Source organism: Xiphophorus couchianus, chromosome 11 (genome assembly GCF_001444195.1).
Source record: "Xiphophorus couchianus chromosome 11, X_couchianus-1.0, whole genome shotgun sequence".
In the NCBI taxonomy this organism is placed as follows: Eukaryota; Metazoa; Chordata; class Actinopteri; order Cyprinodontiformes; family Poeciliidae; genus Xiphophorus; species Xiphophorus couchianus.
The window spans coordinates 9,538,354-9,549,400 of record NC_040238.1 but is presented as its reverse complement, the minus strand read 5'-3'; the positions used below and the strand labels follow the sequence as shown (position 1 = coordinate 9,549,400).

At 39.1% G+C, this 11,047-nt stretch overlaps 2 protein-coding genes across 2 annotated transcripts; both read left to right on the top strand.

The window, feature by feature from the left end:
• The first annotated feature begins 47 nt into the window (after positions 1–47).
• fam114a2 (family with sequence similarity 114 member A2) lies at positions 48–6,487 on the top strand. Its single transcript, XM_028030793.1, has 14 exons — positions 48–308; positions 1,049–1,300; positions 1,735–1,834; positions 2,641–2,742; positions 2,830–2,927; positions 3,010–3,144; positions 3,224–3,388; positions 3,864–3,987; positions 4,076–4,161; positions 4,580–4,666; positions 4,815–4,939; positions 5,022–5,094; positions 5,240–5,293; positions 6,033–6,487. Exons 2-14 carry the CDS (start codon positions 1,064–1,066, stop codon positions 6,132–6,134), a joined length of 1,488 nt encoding a protein of 495 aa, XP_027886594.1. The 5' UTR covers positions 48–308; positions 1,049–1,063; the 3' UTR covers positions 6,135–6,487.
• A 527-nt stretch (positions 6,488–7,014) lies between these two features.
• cnot8 (CCR4-NOT transcription complex, subunit 8) lies at positions 7,015–10,783 on the top strand. The gene is made up of 7 exons (XM_028030797.1): positions 7,015–7,150; positions 8,042–8,252; positions 8,456–8,649; positions 8,754–8,915; positions 9,010–9,154; positions 9,245–9,355; positions 10,578–10,783. The coding sequence occupies exons 2-7, from the start codon at positions 8,136–8,138 to the stop codon at positions 10,704–10,706; spliced, it is 858 nt and encodes a 285-aa protein (XP_027886598.1). The 5' UTR covers positions 7,015–7,150; positions 8,042–8,135; the 3' UTR covers positions 10,707–10,783.
• The last annotated feature ends 264 nt before the right edge of the window (positions 10,784–11,047 follow it).

Sequence of the window (11,047 nt, the reverse complement as noted above, 5' to 3'; positions counted from 1 at the left end):
ATTTGAACAATGTTCGTTTTCCAGGCCTGCTTTTATTTTGAAGGCAGCAGACGGAAGTCCCTCCTCCCCCAGCTGCTGACAGACCTAACCTTTGAAAACAAAATGTGACGTGGCTAATCTTTCTGGAGAACAACAAGAAACCTGAATTATTTCTGTAATCTGGAAAATTAACATAAATTTAAGGCCTGGATTGGGAATTTTAAACTGTAATTAGAACGGGAAATTCTTCTAATTACTTTTGGGAAGGAAACAACAAGCAGATTGGAGGAAAACGTTAGCTACTAGCATCAAGACTGAGATCAGAAAAGGTTCGTTTGTTGTAAAAACTCTGATTTGTCTTATTTCTGGTTGGTTTCATGACTCTTGTTAAATTGGATGATGATAAACGTTAATGTTTAGTTCAATTTACTGTTTTAGCAGAAACCTTTTACGTGATAAATCTTTGACAACATCAACAGTAATAACAGATTTGAAACCCACATTAACACCCAGTGCTAATTGTAAGAGTCTGTGGGGAAACCAGAGGTTCAAGTCCATAATATCCTAAAGCATGAATATCAAACAATGCTGGTGTCCGGCAACTTTTAGTCTGGTCTCTGGTCCAACACAGCTGGTCACATAAATGAAAGATACATGTGTATGGTGCGTAACTGTGGCAACAAAGTATGGTTTTTACAAGTGGAAGCAACTAATTAGCATCTCCAAAGCTCAAATATTACCTGTAGATCAGGACCAAAGAGCTGAACAATCTGTTCCATCGATCATATCTCCAACGTCTCTGTCTGTGCCTTAAGGCCAGAAAAAAAGATTTACAAAGGAGCCGGAAAAGCAAATTATTTGGATTAACAGTGCTTCCCATTCCCAACAAGTCATTGTGTCATCTCTGCTGCTCAGAAATTGAGCTGTTAGCATGTCATATAGCAGCAGCCTTCAGTCAAAGGCTTCTTTAGTTTTGTTGTTAGGCTGACTGTTAATGTTCATAGCCCCAAATGGCACATTAAAAAAAAAAAAATCCTTCAATCTTAATGCTGTCGGTTATTTTCTGCAGACATGTTGTGCTGAGATGTCTGAGAAGATGTCAGACAGCGAAGCACCTCATTCAGAAAGCGATGGGACAGAGGGAGCGCCTGGGATCCAAGACCCCTCACCAGCTGAAACAGCAGGCAGCTCCTCAGCATCTACACCAGACAACTCTACTGATGTAGCCCCAACGAGGAAAGCCAGGAGGAGACCAGAGACCAAACCTGCAGAGGAAACCCAGCCAACACCAAAAGCAGAGGAGGAACAGCAGCCAGCAAAGGCAGCCACTAAATTATCCTTTATTTATTCACAAATAAAATCTCAAATTGTTTCATTATAGAATTATTATTAATGGTGATTAAACATAGTGCAGGTTTCTTCTTTTTTATTAAATAGCCTATTATAGTAGCTGTGAATTGGGCAAATATAATAGGTGGCCAAATATGTTATTGGCAAGCCAAGTTTGAATACATGAAGCCAATAAATGCAATGGCATTCCACATAGTTGCATCCAAGAAATCTATTGCATCTTTTAAAAGGTTTAATAAAAATCAAAATGTTTCACAGAAGCTAAGTTCAAGTTTTAACCACATAACAGGACTAAACTAATTGTACATTTTTGTGGTTATTTGAATTGTCAAAAAATTATTTATTGTTGCATTAACCTGAAGCATTTCTGTTCCATATTTTATTTTCCTCCCTTTTCTCTCACAGACGCCAAGTGAATCAACTGTCTCTCAAGGTGGATGGGGATACTGGGGTAGCTGGGGTAAATCCATCCTGTCCACAGCAACAGCTACTGTCACCACTGTGGGTGAGTGTCCAGAACACCAAGCTGTCTCTCTGAAGAGCAGTCTGGATTTTGTTGTGGTTGTTTTTCTTTGGCTTCTCTCTTTCACAATTTACAGACAATTGCAACAGTTGCTGAAGAAAATGTCTGTGATATCTGTTTACTAGAAATAACTTTATAAAATACTTTCTTGTCAACATGAAGTCCTGCAATTTTGGCTAAACCATTGTACCCTCCTTAAAAAGGGACATTGAAAGTGGGGCTGTGAAGAGGAAAAGAAGAAAAGAAATCTGGAAAAACTTGCCAACTTTGTTCAGTTCTATTAGTTTGGTTTAGTCTTCAGTCTGTGATCCCGGACGAACCCCCGATTTTCCTAACACTGAGCTAATTAACAATAAAAGGAAAGGGACGAATGTTAAAATTATTAATATATATTCTACTTATAGGCGTAGAAAGTATTTGACAATTATTTAGTTGAAAACTTATGAGACAAAAACATAAGACTTTGACTAGAAATAGCAGAAATATAAAACAAATAAGCCGCAAATAGTAAAAAGGAGAACAACTTAATATGTTTTATATATATATATATATATATATATATATATATGTCTTTCATCTGTGGTATAGTTGCCAAATTTGATGACCAAGTAAGAGCCAGATATTATTTAGATATGACCAAATATATGAAATGTTTGCAATAAGAAAGGTTCTAGTTTATTTTTTCTATGATTAGCAATGGAGACAGCAACTCCATTCCTTACCATGTCCGTTCCTACGGCCATACTCTGTGTTTATTCTTCACCACTTGTTATGTTCTGCTTGTCCAGGCCAGGGGCTCACTCAAGTCATCGAAAAGGCAGAAACATCTCTAGGAATTTCCAGTCCGACTGAACTGTCAGCCAAGGTGGAGGAAGAGGAAAAACATCAGGGTGAGACATACTTATCAGTTGAAGCAAAGATAAAATAAATCAAAACATTTTATGTTTTTCATCAAATGTTGGATTGTTCTCCTGCAGGCGAAGGCAGCAGTGAAAAATCTGCAACTGATGGATCCTCACCAGCAGGAGGCGCAATGGGAATGTTCTCGTCTCTGACCAGTGTTGTTCAGACCACAGTGAGGAAATGTTTTACTGCATGTGGTCCTGGTCACTTTTTATCCAGCTAAATGATCTCAAATAAAGTAAACATCTCCATAGGGGAAGACTGTGATCACAGGAGGTCTGGACGCTCTGGAGTTCATTGGGAAGAAGACGATGGATGTGATAGCTGAAGGAGATCCTGGCTTTAAGAAGACCAAAGGACTGATGAACAGGAACGCCTCTCTGTCTCAGGTGGGTAAAGTCTAAATGAGTTGATAGGGGAAGGTAAAGTAAAAATCCCAATTTATTTTCTCTTCTGCTTCTTTGTCAGGTTTTGCGGGAGGCTAAAGAGCGAGAGGAGCTGCAGACGGCAAAGAAAGAGTCATCAGATACAGAGAAGAAGGTGGTGGCGCACTACGGGATGCTGTTTGATGAATTCCAGGGTTTGTCACACCTAGAAGCCCTGGAGATCCTGTCCAGAGAGAGCGAATCTAAGGTACAGCTTCCCTAATTGCTTTAAAAAAAAAAGGTTGTATTGAAATTAAAGATAATATGCAAGATATTTTACTTTTATGTCTAATTTGATCAAGTCTTGACATTTTATCAAAGTTTTAAAAGGCAATCATCCTGTGACAGTCGCACATTAAGCACTCCTCTTACTGGATCTCAGTTTTAAGAATTCTTTAGTCGATTACCAAAACTTCAACACAGATGTTGAACTTTACTCAACTGATAGTTTACAAAACAACCAAGTAAATTTAGCACTTTAGAATTTCTCTGGACATTTAATTTAAGGGAACCTAGACGTTTTCAAACTTAGCAAAAATGTTTAGCTGTTACACCAAAAATGATATTTGCTATGAGCAGAAGAGTTTCCAACACTGGCAAAGACCTTCGATGTTTCTGCTCATCAAATTACAAAGGACAAGGTGCCCTGGGTTTTTATTCTTAGTTCTGTGTGTTTCACTTAGGTGAAGTCTGTGCTGACGACTCTGTCTGGAGACGAGCTGATCCAGCTCAGAGAGGAGCTGGACCAAATCAAGGAATCTTTCTCCATGGTGGAGTTTGATGACGAGGAGGTCGACGACAAGAAAGGTAAGACTTAGTTTTTTGGGGGGGTTAGCACGTCTGCACCAGCATGAAAGTCACCAGGATTAAACTGTCTTTGTTCATCTGATCCCAGACGAAGATGGCACAGAGTTTGAGAAGGATTTAACGTCAGCCGTTGATGGTCTCAGTGTTTCTGCCACAGAAAACAAACTCATCAAGGTATGACTTTATTACGTCTGCGACCGATTCCTGTCTGGATTTTATGAAGTTAGATGGAGGGTTCTGGAGTAGCTAGCTACTTATAATAATTATGCTATGACAGATCTAAATGTATTCCAGTGCTGGAGGATTAATGTGCAATGTTAAATGTCAAGAGCTGTAGAGATGTGGTCGACCTCCAAACAATTAGTGTCCAAATTGCTATCAGCCACAGTCATAAAGGGTAATGTTTAGTCTAATTTTACAAAAGCAATCCAAATTTAAATACATTTTGCTACCATTACATTTGGAATGGAATAACTTTTCAACTCAGCTATCAGATTTGAGGAATTCCAGTCTGTCAGTTGCTCCATTTCTGATGTTCAATGATTGTATTTTAAATGTTAGCAATAACGGCATTGTCTCTGTAATCTATCAGGCCTGTCAGAACGCCCGCAGCACGATCAGCAACATGAACGTACCACAGGAAGACGGCGAAGAGACTGAGAGGACGCACTCTGCAGAGGTCAGTCCATGGTCAGTTTGTGAAGTCACAAACAAAGGATAAGTTGAAAAGAGGAAAACAGAACAGTATTTTTAGAGTTTGGTGTGCTTCTGGAAGTTGAAATTTGTAATTCCTAGAAAGTATAAACAGATTTTGTCAAATTCTTTAGGATGTACATGCTACGGCCATCCGGAGTCTCGCAGAGCTGACTGCTCGCTCCATTGAGCTTTTCCACAAACTGGCCGAGATGATCCTGTTCTCCAATGGCAGCACAGACGCCAACGTCCTGTCACAGTAAAGCCATTTACATTTTCTAGTTTCCACACGCACAGACATGGTGAGGGAAGCCAATTGCATTAAATCTGTCTGTTTTCAGACTAACTGTCGTCCTGTGTAAAGAAATCTCTCTGCTTTCCAAGAAGTTCACCTCCTGCCTGACCACAGCGGGGGTAAGTCAGCTGTTAGCCTGCAGGACGAGTATTCATGTTTCATTTTAATTTTGCACGCAGAACCACAGCAGTTAATATTTTTAGTCTGAATAAATACAAAGTTTTGAGGTAATATTCAGAGTTCTGGTTGGTGTGTTTTTTACAGTTTAAAGAGAAGGGAGATGTCCTGAACCCGCTGATTACAGGAATCTTTCTCGAGGTTTGTGCTCATTTGATGTTTTATAACAAACACTTACTTTTACAATAAGCTTTAATCATTAACGTTTGATTGAATCAAGAACAGGAATCGAATTAAAGCAGCTTGCATCTAAGGTTAGACATTTATTGTACCATTTATTGTGATACATTTCTTGTGATAAAATTTGGATTTATTGTGATGATAAATTCCAATTAATTATGTGTTTAGAAAAATCCTAAAACTGTCTGTATTGTCAGCATTGTTATTTTTACTATTTTTCTCCATTGTTTTTTTTTTCCAATAAGAATATCAATAAATTTGAAAATATGAATAAACACAGTCACTGTGAGCAGTTTAGTGATACAAATCACACCTTATTATGTGGCCGGAGTCCTAAAGAGGCATTTTACACATGGAATTGTTTTTAAGCAGTATTTGCGTTTGTGTGGCAAAAAGGTTGACTTGAAAGATTCTATAGGGATTGGCACCACAAATCATGAGACAGTGGTCTTTACTGGACAGGTGTGAGTCGGTCCACACTTTTGAGTTACTTAAATAAGAGATGGAAGGTGGGTGGAAGTCTGGGAAAGAACTGCTGCCATTTCGTAAATTGCTTTGTTTTGTAGTCCAGCAGGGATGTGTTCTTGGTCCATCACTCCATTTATAATTTTGTGCACCACATTTCAAGTTTGCATGTTTTTGATTTTTTTTTTTTACTCTATGACATTTACAAAATTAAATCAATTTTTATCTTGCTCAGGCTTCCAACAGTGCGTCTTACATCCAGGATGCCTTCCAGCTCCTCATGCCGATACTGGAGATTTCCCACATCCAGAGGAGAGCTGGACGGGCGGAGCAGTGATCTCTGATCTCTGCTGTTTTGGGAACCGACACCATCAGAAGACTGACACGATGTCTCAACACTTTTATAAACAGCTCTCTGTCACTCAGTGTTATTTTTTGTTGTTGTTGTTTTACATTTTCTGTACAGTTAATTGACTTGCTGAGTTTCTGACCTGGAATATTTGGATCCGCCAGCTCTGATCTAAGAAAACAAAAAGGAAATATAAACATCCTTGTGCTTTCTACTTTAACAGCACACAGATCAAAACGGTCTCAAAGAACTCTTTATTTTCAAAAATATTATGTGGAACTAGATCAGAAGTGTTATCCTGCTTCAGTCTCAACTAAATAAAAAGGTAAATGGAATGACAATGGATTCTTTTTTCTTTACTGAACAGATATATTGTCAATATGGAATAAATGAAGTGAGAGATAATCCCAGCAACATACATTAAAGCCCAAAATTATTCAAACCCCTGACAGATTTAAATTTTGAATGATTTTCTTTCAGCCAAGATGTTTGCTTCTGACAGGAAATTAGACTGTCATGTCTGAAAACAATATAAAACAACATAAAACAACATAATGCCATTATCAGTTTCAAATACAGTCCAGTATATGAAAGCAACATGCAGGTTTAAAAATATTAAAACTGGGTTTATCACTAAAAAAGTTAAATGCAGAAGCAGTATGTGTTTTATAGTTTTGTTTGTAATTTTAAAAAACATTTTCTTTAAAAAGAACAAACATATCAGTAGCCACTGGGAAAAGATGAGAAACGGTAACAATCATATCAAGCAATCACAATAAATCAGAAAAAAAAACAGTATGCTACTGTAAAATAAGGCTTGAATTTGTTCTCGTATTTTAACTATTGAGTACGTGAGGGGCTAGTAGATACACGTCATCACGCAATCACTCCCTGTCAGCAGGTGGTGCTGCTGTGCGTTTTGAAGACAAAGAGGCGAAAAGAAAACGAATAAGAAAACATCATCACCAACCAGGCAGAAAGGCTTTGATTGAAGAAAACAGCAGGTAAAATTACATTTTAATAATTTTCCCAACGTCAGTGTGTCATCCTTACGGCAAATAAAGCTCGAGTACAACACGCGGAGGAGTGGAACAGGGAAGCGCTTCTTATTTCCGCTTTGTTTTTGTGCCGCTTCCAGTCGAAGGTTAGCTTCGATGCTAAGCTAAATGCTAGTGTCCCCGTCGTTGCGTCGTTTGTTTTTGTTTCAAACTGATCGCTTACAGTGAATTTAATTAATGTTGTGTAAGCATACTCCTTGTAGTTAACATTTTTCTTTGTATTTGGTGCTTTCTAGTTGAAATTGAACTAACTAAGCTAACGGTTGCTCTTTCTGCTGTCATGGCAACGGGATGAAAAAATTCTTAATATTCTATTTCAGCTAATCTACCTGTTAATCTAAATGTTGGGCATTACATTTTGATGATGATTAAACATGAAAAAACTAAAATGATCACATGTAGCAAATGGGGTCAAAGTGTAAAAGGCTCTAAAGGAAAGAGTTATTGTGCATTAATAATAAGTTATTATTCCCTACAGAGGAGCTAGATTTTTCTTAAAGTAGCTCAAACTACAGTTCTACAGGCTTTCTGGAGGTTTAATGTGAGCTTTGTCTGATGTTTTGCTCCTTTTTGTCCATTTCTTGAATCAGGCATGCCAGCTATTTCAAATATAGAAACAGTTATAGTTATAAAACGGCGTTATTTTATATCTCCACGTTTGTGCGTTGAAGGATATGTTTGTAATCTTGATACAGGTGCATCAGAGAAGATGAGTTTTTCGGGTGTTTTTACAGACTGGAATGTGATAGGTTTTAATTTGTATTGCAGGTTTTTGTGCAAGTTCACTGCTAATTAAGGGGTAAATTGGCTGACATTTTCCTTTCCTTCTTCTTCCAGGATTGTCCCTCTTTTCTGTATCGGATTCGCTCTTTGCCTCCCACTGGGTGCCGCAGGACTGCTGGGAGTTTAGCTTCTCATCCCACCCACCAACATGCCAGCTGCACTTGCAGATTCCAGTCAGATCATCTGTGAAGTCTGGGCGAGCAATGTGGAAGAAGAGATGAAAAAGATCAGACAGATTATCCAAAGCTACAACTACGTCGCCATGGTGAGAGTTTTGACTGTTGGTTCAGCAAAACAAATTTTACTTGCATGCATCTTAAGCTGTTAATAATCAATTGATCCACTGTGCTCACAAATCCAAATCTAAACCATGCCTGAACTACTCCTGTTTCCTTTCCTTTGAGAGATTAGACGAAGTGGCTGACTCTTGTCACTTTAACAGATCAGTGATGTTTACGTCTCACACAGGACACAGAGTTCCCTGGGGTCGTTGTGCGGCCAATCGGAGAGTTTCGCAGCACGGTGGACTACCAGTACCAGCTGCTGAGGTGCAACGTGGACCTCCTGAAGATCATCCAGCTCGGACTCACGTTCATGAACGAGGACGGCACTTATCCTCCGGGCACGACGACGTGGCAGTTCAACTTCAAATTCAACCTCACGTAGGTCTAAAACCGTTTCCCTGGTGATTCAGGGTGAACAAAATATCTTTTGATGATGAACATTTAGTGTTGTTTGTGTAATGTGACGTCGATCTTCTCCTCAGAGAAGACATGTATTCGCAGGACTCCATCGACCTGCTGCAGAACTCCGGCCTCCAGTTCAAAAAACACGAAGAAGAAGGAATCGACACGCTGTACTTTGCAGAGCTCCTCATGACGTCCGGCCTGGTGCTTTGTGAAAACGTCAAGTGGCTCTCCTTCCACAGGTTGGCTGTTTTTAAAAAATTTTTTAAACCTAGCAGATGTATCCCCTGTGATTCGTAAGTATTGTCATGAACATTCCCATCTTTGATTTTTCAGCGGTTATGACTTTGGCTATCTGGTGAAGCTTCTGACTGATGCTCGGCTTCCCGAGGAGGAACACGACTTCTTTCAGATCCTCAACTTGTTTTTTCCTGCAATCTACGACGTCAAGTACCTGATGAAGAGCTGCAAAAGTCTCAAGGTTTGCTGAAATGTAACCACGTCTTTTATTTGAACCAGTTTGGTCACTGGAGGAGACAGGATTGACCCGCCTGCTGTGTTTGTGCTGCAGGGAGGCCTGCAGGAAGTAGCCGATCAGCTGGAGCTGAAGAGGATCGGACGGCAGCATCAGGCCGGATCCGACTCACTGCTCACAGGGATGGCTTTCTTCAGGATGAAAGAGGTAAACTGAGCCTCAACCTTGGAAGTTATGCAACTGAAGTAGTCCTCTGTATTTTATAAATTTTTGAAATTGTTCTGTACAGTGAGTATTAATGAGGTAGATAAGCTTGGATCGGATATGGTCAAAAGTATGAGTCAACCCTTTTCTGTCTTTAATGTTCATTTAACAAGTTATTTTTTCCTTTTAATGGCATTTGATGTTTCACCAAAACCAGACATTAAAATTGTATTTTTTTTATTTTTTTTGCAAAAAATGCTAAGCAGTAATGAAAAGGGTCAAAAACAGAATAATTTGCCCTGAGATTCCGAGTTGTTTTGTGTTTAATGGCACGATCAGAGTTTTGTGTAAAATATTTTTGTTCTTTGAGTTGTTTGTATTCGGAGCAGATGCAAGGAGAAATACTGTAAAACAGTATTTTTACCATTTTCAACAAGCTAGAAATTAGCCTAACTATCCTCACCAACTGTGTAAATAAGAGTGTCGGGTTGAATTCCGTGGAGTAACTGGACCTTTACCTCAATTATCAGATTCCCCAAAAGCTACCAACATGTCCTGTAACAAACATTTAAAGCTCTAAAGAGTAAAACTGATAACCTTTGTTTTCTTTACAGCATTCCTATTATCTAACAATTGTTTCTTCTTCAGCAGCTGTGTAAATAAGCTGCTCTAAATTTACCTTCACACACCTCACAGATGGTGGAAACGTGTAGTATTCTTCCCCCAGAAACAACTTCCACACTGAAGGGTGTTCGTTTGGTCTCATTTGTGGGTTTCTGACCAGTTAATGCAGTTATCAAATAAATGTTTAAACTTTAGGATGGCCTCACATATTAGTAGTATTGCATCATATCAATTTTGTACCTTTTTGAAATCGGAGTTTAAGTAGAAACACCCCCCCCACCCCCCAAGTTGCTGTTACTTTCAATAATATTCACTTTGTCTCAGGACTCTTTTGAAGGTTTTGCTGCTTCTCTGCTTGTTTTTCTGATTTCTGTCATATTTATTTACCTGCTTATTAAACTTGTAACATGTTCAGTTTTGGTTATGCTTGGCAAAACTTAATTTTTCAAGGACTGTGTTGAAAAGCAGCTGAAGTCCAGAGAGAAAAACCCTCAGAATCTGTATATCAGAACTTTTTGAAAGGGAAAATAAAAAGGGATTAGGGTAGTTGAAAACTTTAGCACAGCCCTGTTTTTAATTTAAGCTGTTCTTGTCTTTGCAGCTTTTCTTTGAAGACCACATCGACGACGCCAAGTACTGCGGTCGGCTATACGGCCTGGGATCTGGATCCAGCCAGCCACAGAACGGGCTCTCTGGGTCGGGACAGGAGGAGACCAACAACAAACACTGAGCGGCCGCTCAGCTTCCCTCGTTTAAAAAAAAAAAAAAAAAAAAAAAAAAAAGATTTCTGCTCTCCAAGAAACTTGTGTGAACATATCTGAGCGACTTTTTCAGTGGACTCGGAGCGGGAACAGATCCCTTAGCGGCCGACTCGTTTCTTTCCATGTCAGTTTTTAGCCGAGTCTCAGGCCAAACAAGTCGGATCAATTTTTTTTAAACGTGTTTGTTTTTACAGCGTGGGACCAGCGCCTGACATCCTGGGATTTTAAAGACTTCCCTTTCATTCCCCCCCTGCAGGGATTTATTTTTTTAAGTTAATGCTGGAAGGGCCTGTAAATTAAAATGTATAAG

Coding starts and splice junctions, on each gene's coding strand:
- fam114a2 (XM_028030793.1), top strand. CDS start 1,064: ATGTCTGAGAAGATGTCAGACAGCGAAGCACCTCATTCAGAAAGCGAT. Junction 3,145..3,223: donor GGAACGCCTCTCTGTCTCAG/GTGGGTAAAGTC, acceptor CTTCTTTGTCAG/GTTTTGCGGGAGGCTAAAGA. Junction 4,667..4,814: donor AGAGGACGCACTCTGCAGAG/GTCAGTCCATGG, acceptor CAAATTCTTTAG/GATGTACATGCTACGGCCAT.
- cnot8 (XM_028030797.1), top strand. CDS start 8,136: ATGCCAGCTGCACTTGCAGATTCCAGTCAGATCATCTGTGAAGTCTGG. Junction 8,650..8,753: donor AACTTCAAATTCAACCTCAC/GTAGGTCTAAAA, acceptor TCTTCTCCTCAG/AGAAGACATGTATTCGCAGG. Junction 8,916..9,009: donor AAGTGGCTCTCCTTCCACAG/GTTGGCTGTTTT, acceptor TTGATTTTTCAG/CGGTTATGACTTTGGCTATC.